The sequence below is a fragment of the Sinocyclocheilus anshuiensis genome, unplaced genomic scaffold (genome assembly GCF_001515605.1).
Source record: "Sinocyclocheilus anshuiensis isolate Anshui unplaced genomic scaffold, SAMN03320099.WGS_v1.1 scaffold1341, whole genome shotgun sequence".
NCBI classification, from domain to species: domain Eukaryota; kingdom Metazoa; phylum Chordata; class Actinopteri; order Cypriniformes; family Cyprinidae; genus Sinocyclocheilus; species Sinocyclocheilus anshuiensis.
In genome coordinates, this window is record NW_015553274.1 from 678,821 (window position 1) to 698,137 (window position 19,317).

At 37.7% G+C, this 19,317-nt stretch overlaps 2 protein-coding genes across 5 annotated transcripts in view; both read right to left on the minus strand.

The window, feature by feature from the left end:
* Positions 1-2,226, minus strand: part of LOC107668236 (disintegrin and metalloproteinase domain-containing protein 17-like) — a 12,603-nt gene extending 10,377 nt beyond the window's left edge. For 2 of the 3 annotated variants that reach the window (XM_016460045.1, XM_016460043.1), the window contains exons 1-3: positions 1,737-2,226; positions 660-792; positions 436-569 (exon numbers count right to left, since the gene is read on the minus strand). In XM_016460045.1, coding sequence (XP_016315531.1) covers positions 436-569; positions 660-792; positions 1,737-1,824 — 355 coding nt within the window. In that variant the 5' untranslated portion in view covers positions 1,825-2,226. The remainder of the gene's footprint in view (positions 1-435; positions 570-659; positions 793-1,736) is intronic. The other variant, XM_016460044.1, reaches the window with a different exon arrangement.
* A 770-nt stretch (positions 2,227-2,996) lies between these two features.
* ywhaqa (tyrosine 3-monooxygenase/tryptophan 5-monooxygenase activation protein, theta polypeptide a) lies at positions 2,997-16,370 on the minus strand. Of its 2 annotated transcripts, none has more exons than XM_016460049.1 (6): positions 16,254-16,370; positions 15,141-15,578; positions 9,012-9,135; positions 8,027-8,190; positions 4,247-4,342; positions 2,997-4,077 (listed from the first exon to the last, which is right to left on the minus strand). In XM_016460049.1, the coding sequence occupies exons 2-6, from the start codon at positions 15,432-15,434 to the stop codon at positions 4,018-4,020; spliced, it is 738 nt and encodes a 245-aa protein (XP_016315535.1). In that variant the 5' UTR covers positions 15,435-15,578; positions 16,254-16,370; the 3' UTR covers positions 2,997-4,017. The 2 variants fall into 2 exon arrangements, with proteins under 2 accessions (XP_016315535.1, XP_016315536.1); XM_016460050.1 differs by lacking the exon at positions 16,254-16,370 and adding an exon at positions 16,079-16,216.
* Between the last annotated feature and the right edge of the window lie 2,947 nt (positions 16,371-19,317).

Consider the following 19,317-nt stretch of genomic DNA (forward strand, 5'->3'; position numbering starts at 1 on the left):
TCAGCGACCAGCACAGATCAGCTCTAGGCATGACGAAGCGGATATCGTCCTCTTTTGGAAGGCCAAACAAAGTAGTTTCGCTTTCACAACGAAACACACAGCGCCTTCACGACATGGCGGCAACAACAATACTACAGCGAGAATAAAAGTTACGCCTTCTTTCTTTGCGTGAACATTTGGGCGGCGTTATGCAAATCTTCCCACATAGTGAGGTAGATATGTGGGGGCGTGTTAGAACGAGCCGTTTTAGGTAGGTGTGGCTGACTCTGACCTTTTATAAAGAATATATCTTTGGATTTGAGACTTTAGTCTTTGCAGCTTTACAGATCTTCTTTATGCACCAAGAGCTTGTAACACTCCAAATAGAAAGGAAAAATTGAAATCGCATCATATGACCCCTTTAAAAGTACTTTAGATATTAAAACACAGAGTTACCAATGACATGGCCAGTGAAGAAGTTTTCTCTCTGGACCTCGTACATCTCTTGAGCACCATTCTCCCCTACTACCACAGCCTTAAAGTCATGAGTGAAGAGCTCTGTGTTGGTTGTCAGGTACAATTTGAAATGCCTGTGAAATATTTAGGGGAGTTTATCAAATGACTGAGCACTAATATTGGCGGTGACATTGTGTCATGGTACATGGGTGATGAGTATTCACCTCTGCAATGCAGTGAAACCGAGAAGTCTTTCTGCATGCGTTTGCGACTGGACGTCTCTCTTACGAACCGAATGCTGTTGAAGACTGGACAGCTGAAGAACATCAAAGTCTGACAGCAATGAGCTGAGCTGGTCTGAAAGAGGCACAGGTAACAACTTTATACATGAATTTACTGCTCAGAAAGAGTTTCTCTCAACTATGACCACGGAATAAAAAAAAAAGGTAATTGCGACTTTTTATCTCACAATTCTGACTTTATTTCTTGCAATTGCACGTCTATGACAATTCATACCTTTTTAGAATTGCGAATTTATAACAATTACAACTTTATTTTTTCACAATTGTGAGTTTATATCTCGCAATTTTGAGTTACCATCTTGCTTTTCTCAGTTTTTCTTAAAATGCACATTTGTATCTAACAATTCTGACTTTTTTTCTGAATTTTGAGTTTACATCTCACAATTCTTACTTTTTTTTCTCCACATTCTGAGTAAACAATTTGCAATTGTGACATTTGTTTTCTCAGAATTCTGTTTACATCTTGCAATTCTGACTTTAATTCCCGCAATTTCAGGTTTATATCTTGCCATTCTGACTTTTTCTTAGATTTGCGAGTTTATTTCTCGCAATCCTTACTTCTTTTCTTCGAATTCGGAGTTTACCTCTCAATTCTAACTTAATAGGCTTTGGCTTCTTTTGGAACAATTTTCATTAACAGAAAGAGAAAAAGACAAATTAAATGGCCATTGTTTTCTGCAGAATAAGTTATACTCATTATTAACTTTTTGCTTATATCGTTGTTTATCATTTTGTTTATAATACCACTAATTATATACATATAACTAAAAGTATGGTTGCCATATTAAACTCTCGTAAAATGCTTTTGCAGTTTAGTTTCTCAAACGGTTTGCTGAAAGTCATTCAATTCAATAACAAAAACACGATCTGATATTTGAAATACAGTAAGGGTTTTGAAACAGCGCAATATGGTAATGACGGCGTCACCAACACAACACTATCTTTCAATTTAAATGCATCCATAATGTTTTCAAAGTATTCCCATTCCCAATAACTCACCGTACTCGTCGTCTAGGACATCCCTAATGGGTCTCCTTGAACATTCCGTCAAGAAAAACGACGCCAGAAAGAAAACAATGCGTTTCATGGCGAGGACGTTAATGCACAATGCAGAACCTCACACAGCAGCGGCATTTAATCCCATGGATTATCAATCTGTTTGAGATCAACATCTGGACATGGCCAAACAAATGTACACGCTCACATCTGGCTGGATAAAACAAAGCCACAAAGTATCAATTGAGTATCAAAGAAGACCAAAAGAAAAACGCTCACTTCAAGACGCTCTCGTCCACGTCGCCTGATGTTATAAAGAAAAAAAGATTCACTCATAACCAAATCATGCCAACATCTGAGTGTAGTGAAACACCCGGAAGTATTTAATGTGGGATGGCTGGATCAGTTTCACCACGCGCCAGGAAATCACTATTAACTTGATCTAGAGATCGTGTTTAAGGCGTTTTCAAAAGACTGATTTAAAGGGTTGATTTTAAATTCACGCGTGACTTTACACGAGACATTTCAAATGGGTGTTAGTCAGTGTATCCGCGGTATGAGTTACGTAAGAGGATAAACTCTCGGGCTGAGGCTAAAAACCTTGTGTGCTGCCTATATAGTCAGCATTTGTTCGGCGTCACAGTCGTGTGAGCTTGTCTAGGTAGAGAGCACACTTGGTTTTGAGAACATACTCGGTCTCGTCCGGACACTATTTTTAAATTCTTACCTCAAACCCCATGATATTCAGACCAGCGTCTAGACTCATTTGGAGGACAGTATACAAGCAGGCGTAAATCTTTTAATTTAGTATATTATAACTGACTTAAAGCATTAAGTTTATTTGTCATAAGTACTAATTATTTTCAAAGAACTGTTAAACCATTAATAATAATGAGTTTAATGGCTTTTAGTCCACGTCTATTAGTTGTTCGGGTGCCCTACTGTACTAGTAAATGCTGACTATTTTTACTTGTAGCATTCAGTTTTTCCTTTTTCTGGAAAACGGACCAAAAATACTGATGACTCATTCTACACTCCATCCTTTTGGCCAATCATTTGCGTTCTAGAATAACAGCATTTGATTAGACACTTCTGCAAAGTGATGTAAACAAAAATGCTACTGGCATTAAAAAAAAAGAATAAATAAATAAGGGACAGAAATACACACATCAATGTCTATATAATCAGAAACCCCGTCAATTGCATCACATTATCTCACAAAAAAAGTCACCAAGACAGTCTGAGAGAAAACAGTGAAACAAATTTCAAAACAAAACTGTATGGTTTATAAAATGGTCATTTTAATTCAGGTTACATTGCTGTTATGTAGGGCTTGTACATTTTCACAAGGCTTTGGGGGGACTACAGTCAATGATTAGCAAAAACACAAGTGGTCCAATTAACTCCATTGACATCACTTGACAAATCAAACATCCTCTCAACATGTGCATAAACCTGCAATGAAAAGTACTAAACCAAACTGTGGAACAAGTATGCAGTATTGGTTCCCATTCCAGTGTATATTGAAAAATGGGCATGCATGATATTTATTTTCCTTTTTAATTATCACAAGCCATCACAAGGTAACACATTATAGTGAAAACCATAACTAGGCAGGAGTGTTTCGTGACCTTCATGATGAAGACATGATTCAAATGGTCAATGAAAAAAAGTGCATACTTGGCAGAGCAAAGCTAGCTGACTTGGTACATCAGACAACAGCCTTCCTGCTATCAATACTAAATCACAGGCCCATTTTAAGCCAACACTATGACAGTCAACAAGACATTTATCTCATTCAAGTGCATGTTGATCTCCCTAGAGAGACATATAATGGAAGGTGATAGAGCAGGACAGGAACTAGCCATGCTTGAGGCAAAACGCTTTGCATTTTGTGACTGACACTTCCAATGTTTCAGTTCACCAGAATATACACACTAGTTGCTGTGTCACAATTAAAGGACAATTGATTTTATGTGAGGCTAATACTTTTCTACAGCAGACACTGCACATATAGAAGGCCAATGGACAAAAACACAAAACTGAGGAGTGGAAATATTACTTTAACTTAATATTTACCTTCATTACAACCACAAGCCAGGTGGTGGAAAACAGAGAAAAAAAAACGGACTGATTTGAATTCCCACACTCACAGCTCATTGGTAATGATCATAGGTTTACATGGCAAGAATAATCATAAGTGAAACAATAAGGAATGAAGAAGTGTAAAAAGTTGTCTTTTTCCAGGATTCTTTTTCTTTAATATGTGGATAGATGTGGGTGTTTAGTTCTCTCCTCCATCTCCTCCTTCACCCTCATCTGCAGCGTTGTCAGAGGTCCATAACTAATTAAAAAAAAGAAGACAAAAAGCTGTTTTTGAATACTGAACATTTATATTTTGAATTCCCAATATAAATGATTGTAATATAACTTATCCAAAGCACAAGCCACAAGTCTCAGAGAAGATTATTTTTGGTCTTCTGTAGGTTAGTATGACCTTCTTTGTAACTCACTGTGAGGTTGTCTCTAAGCAGCTGCATGATAAGTGTGCTGTCTTTGTACGAGTCTTCATTCAGTGTATCCAGCTCTGCAATGGCTTCATCAAAGGCCTGCAAGCACAAGGCCACAATAAGTTGAAGTATGTGAAGAACCACAAAAGTCAAGCCCCCTGGTATGCGAACCATGTGTCTGATGAAATTCAAAGCTTGAGGAAAAGCTAAAAATCCAGAAGGACAAGTGGGTAAAATTTCCATAGGAATTTCCCTTTATTGAGTTCAAGGTCTAATTAAAGTTGAAGTGAGTATTTTCCACTACTACCAGCACCTAAAAGAATGGAAAAAATGAGCCCCAACCCTATATGCTATTGTTTTGCGAAAAACCTGTAAAATCCCTGCTAAACAGCTTAGTACAGGTAGTCCCTCCTCAAACTCATATTATTGGTCGAGCTGAAAGCTGAAATGCTGAAAAAAATTATAAATAAATTATAGACTTTACCTTAAAATGAAAATCAGCATTTACTTATCCTCATGTCGTTCCAAACCATTAAGACTTTGGTTAATCTTCAAAACACAAATTAAGATATTTTAATGAAACCCGAGAGGTTTCTGTTCCTCAAAGCAGGGCTCCAGACTGCGACCAAATAGTCTGTCGCATGTGAGAAATATCAAACGGCAAATGAAACAAAAGCAACAAAATCCCGCTACTCGTTTGAGCTGCGCAGCGCGGACCGTTTATCAACTCGGGCCGCGACACAAACAAACTTGTCCGAGCTCAGAACAGTTTTACTCGGGAACCAAAGTTGATTTTGCGACACTGTTACTGCACAGCGCTGCGAGATCCAGCGACAAGCGTTTGAATTCGCTGCAGAATGAATAAAGGTTGCTGCGAGATCTAGTGAGATGCATTCAAATTCTGCACAGAATTCTCTGTTATAAACAGATCAAACCGTGCTGACGTAGAAAACAAGAAGCAGTAACGCTAACTGTAACCATGGTGTTGTGGTAGAAATAGTCAAATGTTATTACATTATTCATTTCAGGGTTTGTACAATCTTTTGAGAGAGAAATTCAAGCAATTTTCAATGACTTACAAGCATTTCACACAATTGTTTCCAGCACTTTAAAGCTCCAAAATGATTCAATTTGAATGTTATTTTCAATGGAATGACCAAAATATACTGTGGTGAACAAACACTTGTAAAATAAATAAAAAAATACATCAAATCACCATTATAACCTGTAGATGGCAACAGAGGAGCACCTGTTGGCTTTTCAAACTTTTCTTCAATTTGCGACTAAATGCACTTCTGGTCTGGACAGTACTCCAGAGACCTGTGCAGCATTCCTACATTCTTTTATGGGAAAGGTGGACACCATACGGTCTACTGTTACAATGTGCAGTCATGACCCCTCTGAACCACTCACTTGCCATGCTTTTTTGAACGGTTTGAACCAATATCCCTTTCTGAGCTTGGCGATATAGTTCACAAGATTAAGCCTAGCACTTCTCCTGTGGATGTTATGCCCACCCGGCTCTTTGGAGAGGTCCTGGATACTATCAGCCCTAGTGTACTGGCTATTATAAACAGATCCTTAGACAGTGGCCGTGTTCCTATATGCCTCAAACAAGCAGTGATCACGCCTCTTCTTAAGAAGCCAAATTTAGACACAACCAATCTTAAAAATTTCCGCCCTATTTCTAAGTTGCTGTTCTTGTCTAAAATTTTAGAGAAAATTGATTTTAATCAGTTGTCTTCTTTTGTCTCACAAAACGATATTTTAGATAAATTTCAGTCTGGTTTTAGAGCCCATCATAGCACCGAGTCTGGATATCAAACTATGTCATCAAACATTCATCCTTTTGCTAAAAACTTAGGTGTGATTTTTGACACTGATCTGAATTTTGAAAAACAGATAAGTGCTGTGGTGAAGAGCAGCTTTTTTTAAATAAGGGAAATAGCCAAATTAAAATCTATGCTCTCGTTTAAGGATTTGGAGATAGTTTCTCATGCCTTCATCACTTCCAGACTTGATTATTGCAATGCGCTTTATATGGGTCTCAATCATTCATCGCTGAATCGCTTGCAGTTGGTCCAGAACACAGCCGCGAGGTTGCTGACTGGTACTAAGATGAGAGAAAGCATTTCTCCTGTCCTAGCATCTCTTCATTGGTTACCGGTGCAGCATAGGATCCATTTTAAGATTTTATTATTTGTGTATAAAGCATTAAATGATCTAGCCCCATCATACTTGTCCGAACTTCTCAGCTATCAGCAATCCTTTCGCTCTATCAGATCCTCTGATAAACTTTTCTCGCATATACCTCGCTCTCGCTTAAAATTGAAGGGGGATCGGGCTTTTTCTGTAGCCGGTCCTCAACTATGGAACAGTATACTTCTGGACATTAGATCTGCGCCTTCCCTTCCTGTTTTTAAATCCCGCCTGAAGACTTATCTGTATTCCTTGGCTTTTGGAGGAAATGTATGTTTGTGTATGTTAATGTGTTTTTGAATTGATTACGTGTTTTTGAGTCATTTCTTTTAATTCTCTTAATCTCTATATTTACTTTATTTGTATATGTACAGCACTTTGGCATACACTAGCTGTTTTTAAATGTGCTATATAAATAAACTGACCTTGACCTTGAATAAGTTTTGGTTTGACTGTATCTATTTGATAAATGAAGTTAACCAACTAACATTATACATACTCTTTTGGTTTCTGTACCCAATATTTAAAAATGAAATAAACAAGAAATGAACATGTAATATTATTAGTAACTGCACTTAATGCAAAACAATAGTATTTTTTTCATATCATATATATTTTTTCATATCCCTCTGAAATTAAAAGAATACTGCACATTGTAATTTCTATGAGTTAAGTCTATTTATTATCAAAGCATTTGTCAGTAATACAGTTAAAATGGGGAAATATGTGAACGACTGTATTGCAGGCTAATTTAAGGTGTGCCCCTAAATGTTCTGCTTGTGCTCCTAAAAATTCAGTCAGGGGCTACAGTGCTCCTAGTAAAAATAGTTAGTCTGGAGCCCAGTAAAAGGTACAATCACTTCATATGATTAACAGATTTAATTTAGGCTTTTATGTTATTTGCTCTATATATGCGTGTAGCTCAATGTTTAGATGAAAATAAAAGCTATAATATACAATATAAAATATAAGCTTTTCATTATATAAAGTGACTGTAGTCATTCACAGGACTTGGATTAAAAATGTTTTTTTTTTCATACTTTTATTACTTGAGGGAAAACTTGAAACACTTTTAAATAAGTATAAAGAATGGCATTGGTTTTGTACATTTAATTTTTGTTTAACGTTATTCATAAAAATGTTGTTCAATTAGCATGTTTTTGTGTTTTGCTTTGGTACCGAAATTGGTACCGAGAACCGTGGATTTTCACTGGTATTGGTACCGAATACTGAAATTTTGGTACCGTGACAACACTAGTAAGGGGCATGACATTTCCCGACCAGGCGCCGAGTGCTGCCAATCACAACACACACTGGCCCAGCTAACCAATCACAGCACATTTCTTATTTCAGAAGGCGGGCCTTCATTTGATACAGGAACTATTCGAGCTGTTCATGGCAGACTTGGGAGAGAGGTGTTGTAATAATGTAAAATATGTGAAAAATAATGTGTTTTTCGAACAACCTAGTATGAGAGCCTGTTCTAGTACATCCCCCAAAACAAAATCAAGACTTTGTAAAAGAGCATAATAGGACCCCTTTAAATAAATAGCAACACAGTGGTGTTGTCGTCTAAAGACCTACTTGTTTGGCCAGAGCGCAGGCCTGCTCGGGAGAGCTGAGGATCTCATAGTAGAAGACAGAGAAGTTGAGAGCCAGTCCCAGACGGATGGGGTGTGTGGGTTGCATCTCCTTCTTACTGATATCAAAAGCATCCTGGTAGGCGCCTTGAGAGTTGGTTATCGCGTCTGTAGTGACACACACACACAAAAAGTTATATGAAAATATTAGTGATTGGTAAAAAAAAAATAATAATAATATTATAACTATATTATATTATAACTAGTAGCAATGAGTTAGTGGTTTTTGTCTCAAAAACAAAGCTCTAGGAATGTAGACTTCTTAACCCTTTCACTGGTTGGCTTTAGTTTAATGGTTCTTAACTAACTCCAGGGTCCCCTTTGTCCAAGATGATATTCAAAAATCCTACTATCTATGCTGATATGTACATCTGGTTGTAATAAAAACAAACTTAAAAATATGATGTCAGTTTAATGTATAAGTATGAATATGAATATAATGGTATAAGAATAAAAATACATAAGCATTATCAATTACAGAATGCCTTGGTGAAATCTCAAAACATCTAAAGGCATAAAAGGCATAACCCTTAAGGTCGAGATGGTGAAATATCCTCCAGCATTAGATGCTTGGCAATGTAGGCATATTCTGAACTGGTTCTCCATGACTGCTCCTGTTCTGTAGCCTGCCAGAAGGGGAATAAAAGGCCCCAGAAGGACAAGCAGCTGACTCAAGGAGTGTGCAGAAAACGCCACAAGGCAGCAAAATACTCGGCACAGAACCCAGACTCATTCATCCTGAACTTTAAGTCCAAAGACCCAATTTGGCCCAGAGCAAAGCACAAGATGCAGCACAGATGAGGTCTCCCAAATACAGACCAAATTTGTGTAATTCACAATCTGAGATGAAACATTTGTGCTTAAATATGAGAAAACAACATGCATATACAGCCCTTTCCTTTATAGCAGAAAATCAGTAAGACACTTACCCTTCCTGTCATCTCCTGAGGCAACCTCAGCAAGATATCTGTAGTAGTCACCCTTCATCTTTAAATAGAAGACTTTGCTCTCAGCATTTGTTGAGTTCTTGATCAAATATTTGTCCAGCAGTCCCTAAGGGTGGGGAGAGAAAGGAAGTGTAAGGATAGACCGATAGAGAGAGCTTGTTTATCTACCTTAAACAAAACTGTTACAACAGAAGCAATTAATTAAGGTGGAAATGGCTGCAGTATTATGGGATTATAAACATGAAAAATATTAACTGACAAAGCAAGCACAAAGTTTCTCATATTTTATTCCAAGAACCCAAATTCTCTTCCACTCCAGTCTGAGGCTATTACACTGACTGATATTCAGCATCTTCCCCAGTTTACTACATTCTGGGCGTTGGTCGTTCAGTAGGGCTGTTAGACAAACCATGCAAACACAAATAAACACAACTGAAAAGCACAGAACGGTGCAGACTTCCTGTGTGACACCCCAGCCCTTTCAATGCTCAGACTGTCATTTTAGATCTGCTGTGCCAGCTGTGTGCATTTCCTCACTGTGAAACAAAAAAAACAAAAGAGAGGAAACTAAAAAGAGAAGAAATTGAAAAAAAGAAAAATGAAGAAAAGAAAACGACTTTGACGTGAAAATTGACATTTAATCTAAAGAGACCAGTCATGGTACTATGGCCCCACATGACCCTGCGATTGCACAGTCCAAGCAGCAGCTACATCACATGTGCTTCCTAATGCCTGATTTAACAGCACATCTGAGCACTGCAACACACACCCCTCATGACAACACAGACACGGATGTGTCTGAACATAAAAGCCACTGTCAGCATACAGGCAATAAAAATGAAACATTACAACATTTAAATTGAAGAAACCGTAACACTTTCTGGATTTCTTCTAGGTTTTTCCAAACATAAATATGTGACCTGAAGAGTAACTAAACATTGATGGAATAAAGGTCACCTTGGGTGTTGTGGAACAGAAGAAAGGGAAACACATGCAGACAATCTCACGTAAACCAGAAACACTCAGAAAAAGGTACTGAACAAAGAGACCTAGAATTAGAGAGTCTCTCTCTCCCGAAAAAGTTCCTATAAAAAAAAAGATAACATGTTTTTGAAAAGATTGTCTTGTTGAACAGTGATTCTGCTTAAAAGTTTTGTAGAAACAGGGATACATTATTTCCAGGATTCTTTGATGAATAGCAAGTCATCTGCGATTTTTTTGCGTGTAGTAAATGCTGCTCCATCTGAAATCACATGATGATGATTTACTGCTGATTACAGAACCGGCTTTACTAACAAAATGCACATGACAATCGCATTCGATTAATCATGCAGCCCTAACATGTAGTATTTGCCGGGTTTTTTTGGCATATTTGTACCGTGTATGGCGTTTGAGGTAATTTGTGAATTAGCATAGACTTATAGTCTAAATAAAACAATTTGTAACTGTTACCATTACACTTGTACACAAAACTTTGTATTATGCTTGTTATAGAGTGTGTGACGTCTCATGCACTACCGCCGGTGGCAATAGACAACGGTTGACGCGACCGTCACAGCCCTACTGTGCAATGATGTAGTTTCCTGACATCCAGACTGAACAGCGTTTTCTCGACATGTTTCCGTGTTGTTGTTGCTCAGCAATGGTATGGACGCGATGTTGTCTGGGGGTTTGGTAAAAGGAGAGTGGGACTGTGGGCAGTGCTCGGGGTGGTGACTAAAGGCGGTGACTGAGTAGTTCTGACGTCACCTTTTTACGGAAGTCAGGAAATTTCAGTTTTGACAATATGGGACCTTTAACTTAAATCTATTGCTGTTAGTTTCTAGTTTTCATTTAATTAAAAAAAAAACAAAAAAACATTAAACATCTAATATTTTATTTATTTAATTTTAGCTTTATTTCAGTAATAAATAATTTTAATAGTTTTAGTTAACACTAACAACACTGATATACATAGGTACTTTTGAATGGCAATCACTGGAGAAAGACTCATTTGCAGAGGCTTACTGGGCCATGCTAACCAGTCAAACCTTGACCTCTCTTGATAGTCACACCCTTCAGACAATGAGAGGCTTCATAAAGTCATGCCCTTTAAACTGCACTGCAATGGATATAGGCTACTCCCTGTTTGTCAGCAGCCCGACCTTCCCGTCTTCACACACTCTCCTTTCTTTGTTTGACAGGAAACCAGTTCTTTTAATTAGAGGTCAACCGATGTATCGGTTTTGCCGATTAATCGGCACCGATAGTTGATTGCTGGAACTATCAGTATCGGCAAAATCCACTATCAGTCGACCTCTACTTTTAATGCCCCCCTCCCCTTTTCTTCAGCATAAAGAAATGCAGAGAAAACAGTGTCTTACATGAAGATATGCACGTCCATTTCCTGCCACCTTGTGCAACATTATATGTACCCTACAGTATGCATGCACACAATCACTCCCCGTTCCAGGATGGGCCCCTTATGTTAAGGATAGCCCTCCATGCAGACAGATTAACAAACAAACTGCACTATTAAAAAAACAGAGCACACTACAACAATCAACTGCAAGGCAACGCATTGCCACGGAAACTTCTTAACAGCTATTTTAATAGCTGAGGTCTCTTGTTTCTAACCACAAATATGTTTTTATCTGCAGCATGTGACAACCATAAAAACTCCTTTATAAGACCTGTGAGAGAAAGATGCAGGTAATGTGAGCCGGAGGTCCACCAGAGAGCTCAACTGATCAGCAAAAACCTTTGTGACAGAGAGAGCTGCTGAATTATTATGTCTTTTTAAGCTGGTTTAACTGACAAACCTTCATAATAATATTATAAAGGTTTGTCAGTTTTTAATACTAAAAATAATAATAATAATATGCAATCCTGTTTGAGTTTAAGTCAAAAAGTCAGTGCACCAAACACTCTGTTGCAAGCTTTTTTTTTTTCTTTTTTTTATTATATATATATATATATTTTTTTTTTATATATATATTATATAATATTTTTAATTGTTCTGCTCTTGCAATATGAAAGACAACAGACACTGAGATCTTGTGATCTGGTCACCTGATATAATGAACAATAACCCATGAATTATTCCACTGAAATCACTCTTGAAATATCTCTCGTTTCTCTCTCAAAATCCTTATTTATCTCATAGTCCTATATTTCTAAAGTAGGGAAATGCAACTATTTCATATTTAATTTTACTTATTTTTAGTTTTTTTATATTTTATTTCAGTAAGTTAAAGTTAATTTCAAGTAACAAATACTTTTTTATAGTTTTAATATTAGTTTGAGTTTTCAATAATAACTCTCAACAGACCAGATCTCTTTTTATCAAAATGACAAAGCATTTTAAAGAGACTGGTCACCCTGAAATAGATTTTTTTTCACCCTCATGTTGTTTAAAGGGGTCATATGATGCGATTTCGATTTTTCCTTTCTCTTTGGAGTGTTACAAGCTCTTGGTGCATAAAGAAGATCTGTAAAGTTGCAAAGACTAAAGTCTCAAATCCAAAGAGATTAAAGATCCAAAGATATTCTTTATAAAAGTTAAGAGTCAGCCACGCCTACCTAAAACGGCTCGTTCTAACACGCCCCCACATATCTACCTCACTATGTGGGAAGATTTGCATAACGCCGCCCAAACGTTCACGCAAAGAAAGAAGGCGTAACTTTTATTCTCACTGTAGTATTGTTGTTGCTGCCGCCATGTCGTGAAGACGCTGTGTGCTTCATTGTGAAAGCGAAACTACTTTGTTTGGTCTTCCAAAAGAGGACGATATCCGCTTCGTCATGCCTGCGTAACATTTCCGTCTCACGCTTGAGGAATTCGGCCAATCACAACGCACTGGATAGCTGGCCAATCACAGCACACCTCGCTTTTTCAGACCGATGAGCTTTGTAAAAATCGACACGTTACAAAATGTACATTCAATAATGTACAGTATGTGGAAAATAATGTGTTTTTTTAACTTTAAACCGCATAAACACATTTCATTACACCAAATACACAAAATAATGTTCTTTTTAGCAGCATCATATGACCCCTTTAAAACCAACTAAATATTAAGGAGAAATTCTGCATGAAGACATTTTTCAAAATATCTTCTGTATTCCACTGAAGAAAACGTCATACAGGTTCAGAATGACATTAGGCTGAGTAAATAATGACAGAATTTTCATTTTAGGGAGAACTGTCCCTTTAAATTATCTGTTAGTCCATACATTTTCAGTTTTTGCAAGCTCTGGTCCTAAAGCTCTTATTTACTGCTTATTTTATAAACACTTGACATTAATAGTCTTGTCTTTGCTGCAGCAGAATTAAAACAAATTTGAGAAGCGTATGAAACAGATGACTGGGCTACCAGGAGAATACAATAGTGATGACACAGAATCTCACTGTCACTGCCTGTGGGAGGAGAAAGAAAGATGCTGTACTTCTGCCTGCAATACATATTGATTGTGAGAAGCTGAAGGCTTGGTTGTTGCTCTCTGCACCACTGCTCGGAAGAATCAATTCTCTAATAATTCCACGATAGCCTCTTACAACAAGAGCACTGTGATCATGTGCCAAGCTATACACTAGAGCACTGTATGTGCCACGGCTCTATACAGCACTCATTTTGATATGAATACAACTATTCCTAATACAAAGAAGTGGTGGGGAACAAAAGCACTGGGTTCAATGTCTATCATGTACCACCAAAGATGACACTACTAACAGTGACAGATCCCTGCTGCTGCTCACAACCAGCTCCTCATCATCTCTAAACCTTAAAGCGTCCATATGTGTATGCATATATAATCCTCCATATGTACTACTGATGCACAGAGGTCAGCCAGGACTTTCAGTATAGAAACAGAATATATTATAGCTGGTATAAACTGCAGGAATATAGTCAGTACTGAGCATGGTTAGTATAAAACAGCACCAGATATAACCAGGATATAGGCACTATAAACAACCCAAAATAATTTTTTTTTTTTTTTGATGAAAAACACAGAAATGTTATAAATGTAAAAAAATATTTTAAAACATAAGTACTAAAATTATAACTGAAATAAAAATGAAGCTATATAGAAAAAAATATATAAGCACATACTAAAACAAAATGAAACAAAGTGAAAACTAAAAATGTAAAATTAAAAACTAATTCAAAATATTAAAGGGGTCATATGATGTTGCTAAAAAGAACATTATGTTGTGTATTTGGTGTAATGCAATGTGTTTATGCAGTTTAAAGTTAAAAAAACTAATTATTTTCCACATACTGTACATTATTGTTTCTCCTCTATGCCCCATCTTTCTGAAACGCGCGTCGATTTTTACAAAGCTCATCGTTCTGAAAAGCGAGGTGTGCTCTGATTGGCCAGCTATCCAGTGCGTTGTGATTGGCCGAATACCTCAAGCGTGTGACAGAAATGTTACGCCCCTTACCATACTGTGATGCCGTGTCCCGGCAAGATGAGACAACACCAATAAAACTCATTACAAACCAGGCATTTGTTGCATCCAGTGGGGACTGATTATAATGATTTATACTGTTTTTTTATACGTTGCGTATCGCGCCGTGTAAACATAAAACCATGTCTGCATTTGTGATCGGAGAAACGACAAACAACAAGCGCTTCTCAGTGACGTAGACATGTGGGGGCGTGTTTAAGCGAGCCGTTTTAGGAGGGCGTGGACAAGTCTTAACTTTTATAAAGAATATCTCTTTGGGTTTGAGACTTTAGTCTTTGCAACTTTAGGGATCTTATCTATTCACGAACAGCTTGTAACACTCCAAAGAGAAAGGAAAATTTTAAATTGCATCATATGACCCCTTTAAATAAAAAAACTACAATAGAATATGAACAATACAAGAGGCACTGGAACTGGCCTTAAGTGAGTAACATAGAATGTCAATATTTACTACAGTTAACATTATAGAGGCAGTATAGATTACACAATATATTGAGCCAATACAGAAATCTAGTCAATACAGAGTCAGTATTGGGTATAGTTCGTATATAGTCACTACGGTATTGCAAGTGTAGTATAGAGAGTCAGTAGTTAGTGCATAGCCAGAATAGAGTATGTGCTGTATAGTACATAGGCATTATAGCGTAGAGCCTTACCAACACCTCGTTGCAAATATCGCGTAATTCGACCTCCACCTTCTCCCTGTACTCCTTAACCATCTGAAGCTTCTTGTCGTTGCCCTCGGTTTTCTGTTCGATACTCGAGATAACCCTCCAGGCCGACCTCCGGGCCCCGACGACGTTCTTGTAGGCGACGGAGAGCAGGTTCCTCTCCTCGTTGGTGAGCTCGACTCCCTGCTCCGTCACCTGCTTCATGCACGCGGCCATATCATCATAGCGCTCCGCCTGCTCCGCCAGCTTGGCTTTCTGAATCAGCTCCGTCTTATCCATGATTTAATCGCACGACGCGGCCGTTTAAACTCCGGGAAATTGCGAGTCCGGCAAAGAGGGAAGGGAGAGAAAAAACAGTGTGTAAAGGGGGGAGAGAAGAGGCTGGCTGGCCGAAGCAGTGAGGGTGAAGCGATCCAGGCGCACCTGAGGAGAAATAAAACCTCAGATATCACTAAAGCATTTTAATTCATAACATGTTCAGAATGGACACAGATTTAGGAATATGGTATTTTAGCATGTTGTCCCGGCTATAAGGTTGTCAAAGAAGAAGTTTTATGTTACACAATACATATTTTAACATGTGCTTTTAAATCACGTGAAGCGGTTTAGAGGCATGCATCATTAATGATCGCTACTGTTATATTAACCTTATTTAAAATACAAAATAAATAGCATGGCGATTTTAATATCAAACATAAACTCTTACATTTCTCCTGCTCTGGTTACTCACACTGTCTAATCTAATTCTGTCTATAAACCAGCCAATGGCTAACCTGCTATACTGACGAGCGCCACGATTCCCTGTCACTTCCAGCAAAGCTGTCCGCGATTCATGTAGAATAGATAACTTAAACATTGTTTAAAGTAAATAATGTAAATAAATAGCAAATGATTGCATTGGTTTTGAATAAACCGTAGTTCACCTGGTAGCGCGTGCAATTGATTTGGTTAGCTTATGACAGCTAACGACTGCACTCCTGTCTAACATGGCTTTTTCCGAAATAACGCCTGGCAGAAAACATTATCATATTCATTATATAACTGGAGTAAGGAATCATATACGACGGGGAAGAACAAGAGATAAGAAAAAATTCCCACCTTGAAGTACGGTACCAATCAGCTACTCCGCGAAAGCTATATCCGCTTTGGGTTGGAGGGAGAAAAGTTTCGCCTTCACCTCAACCGAACAAGAAAGATGGGCGTGGCGTTTAGAACACAAGTCCAATCATGTCTCAGATATGCCCTGCTTTCTAACGTCAGTCAACCTAAATTGACCAGTAAATGATAAGGCATTGAAATAAGGGCGGGGTTTGAGGAGGACCACTCTGAGACCATGGGGTTTAAACCAATTAGAGCAAGTGAGAGGACGTCATCATCACGATGGTTACGGCCCCCCTCCCCTTCTTGTGCACTCAGCGGGCGTGGTTGGATTTTAGACTTTTAAACGTCGAAAATTAATGATGTGCAAATGTTAGATATATTTACAACATCGTAAATACAATATATCAACTTTTACTTCGTATTTTTGTCTTAATACTTGGAGAAGTCTAAACGTTCCACTCGCATGTAGCGCTGTCTGTAATTAAGTTTGTGTAAAGCTCTTTTTACACTTTGATGCTGGCCTCAATTTAACTGTATTTTAATTATCTGCTTAATATAAACATTATACATGTACGAGCTGTGCATGAATTGCTTTGATAAGAAGGTGTCTGCTAAAAATATGTACACATTTACACATTAATGTAAATGTTTATGGACCAGGATTGGAGCTTTCAGAAACTATATTAAAATAATGAAGCTAATTTGAATGTTCATAGACCCATATGCATCTATTAATCTTTTTATACAATATTAAGTGGTAACATAAGATGTGCAAAAGTTTTCAATGCTACACTGACAGCCCAACTGTCCATTAATTTAATCAATATGTTAATATATCATGCATTATTGTTTTCACTGATGATGTACTGATTTACAGAGAATATCAAAGGCAAACATGTCACATTTAATTCATACAATGAGTGAATCAAACAAAGTCTGCAAAATGGTTGTAAGAAGTAACAATCACTTTGTGTTCATGCCAATGATCCATGGCTTAAAAAAAAAATCTAAATACAGTTTACAGAAAATCTGACTTTTCCAGGTTTTAAGTGCTATAATCAGGTCCCCAGTGCATCTACCAACCAAGGAAACGTGAAAAAGATTAACCCAGTAACTTTGTTTTGGTAAGCCCTTTTCTGCAAGCCTCTGAAAAAAGAGCGCGTCTGATTTCGCTCCCCTAGTGACGTTGCAAAGGGATCTCATTATAATATTACCGCCCCTTAATCTGTAAGTTTCCACCCACGGCTCCTCATTTTGATTTTGCAAGCGACAACAGTGTACCAGTTCTAATGCCTTGGCGAAAGTTTGAGCAAAACATGCTAACTGTTCTGTCATTGGCTGCACAGAACACTATTGCGAGTCCCAGCCTCAGAGGAGACAAGACAGCAGTGGATTTATTGATTTATTTACTGCTGCTTCCACACAGATCTAAAATAAACATGCAATTTATTTCCCAGCAGTTTACCTTCACAGACATAACCGACTGTTTTTTTGTAACTCATGTGTGTTTTTAACGTAAACTTGTGTGTGAATGAGAACGTAGTTTAGTACTCACATGCTGTGACAGCCACTTTCTGTCCGTGTGCTTCGGATGTGCACACAGGAAACCGTATATCAAAAGTTTAAACTGGTATGGTTTAAAACACATGATTTCAGCGCGATAAACATGATAATCAGAACCAAAACAGATGTTTTTAGCAGGTATGAGCTGTAATGGCTCAGCTCTATTCTGGAAAAATGGGCGGGGAGCAGCAGCTCATTTGCATTTAAAGTGACAGGCCCGAAAAACAGTGTGTTTCTGCTTCCACTCAAAATAGGCATTTTCAAAATGATATAATAAATGATCTGTGGAGTATTTTGAGCTGAAACTTCACAGACACATTCTGGGAACACCAGAGACTTATATTACATATTGTAAAAAAGAGCATAATATGTCTCCTTTAAGTTATGAAAAAGTTATTTATGAATTTATTTATATTTATTCAAAATGTCCAGTTTTTTAAAAAAGGTTATGCGTACGTTAAGAGAATGTTTTCTGTTAGCTGAATTATTCATTGTGCTTGATTTAAGATGTTGTGAAAAGTTATAAGTGATACGGTTATGAGCTTTTTTCTGTCTAAGACATTAAATGTATCCAAGTAAAGAAAAGAAACACTCACATTTGACTTTTCAATTGAAGCATCCAAAACTGAACCAACAAAAGGAATTAAACGGGGACTGGATTGAAAATAGTGGACCTTTAGCTCCAGGTCAGACTCGGCTCTGGTCTGACTCCACAGTAGGTCACATGGCCTGCTCTGAAACAGGAAAAACTGTGGATCAGTTACCGGGAATGATCTCTTGCCCTGTAATCCCATCCTTTTGTTATACCCCAAGGACTGGAAGGGTGTATGGGTTTTTTTTATCACTGAATGAAACTTTTCTGATTCATGACATGGCATTCCTCAACTCTGTTGTGCAACATATAAATACTTTACATTTTTACAGATCAACTTTCACTGGATCTTCCAGCCAGATCATATTTCACTGAATCACAGGAACACAAAGTAAAAGAGATGCTAATAGGCCCGCTTTACCTTCTGTTTAGATCTTACACCACGTTATAGTGCTGTCTTTCTAAATCTTCCACTTTATACTTCCACTTACTCCACTTTATATTCTTTTATCAAGCTTAAAATGATATGGAGATATTACAGTGATAGAGAACAGTAATACTCTGAGCCTCCTTCTCAGCACACATTCAGCCTATTTGGCTTATCTAACACTCACATGGAGCCTAAGAGCTGTGGAGAATGTGTGAGAGTCTGCATATGATGAGTGCTGGGCATTTATGTGAAGTTTCTGAACTGCTGCTCCCTCTCTGGCCTCAGGGCTGTAAAACATTCATAAGAAGCGGAAGAGAAGTCAAGTCAAGTCAAGTTTATTTGTACAGCGCTGCAAAGCAACTTTATAGCAAATTAAGTTTCTACAATATTTAGTGGTAGCTTATCAGTGGTGACTGTCAGTTAATGTACATATGGCAGAAGTGCAGAGACTGTAAAATTGTGGTTAAAGGGGTCAC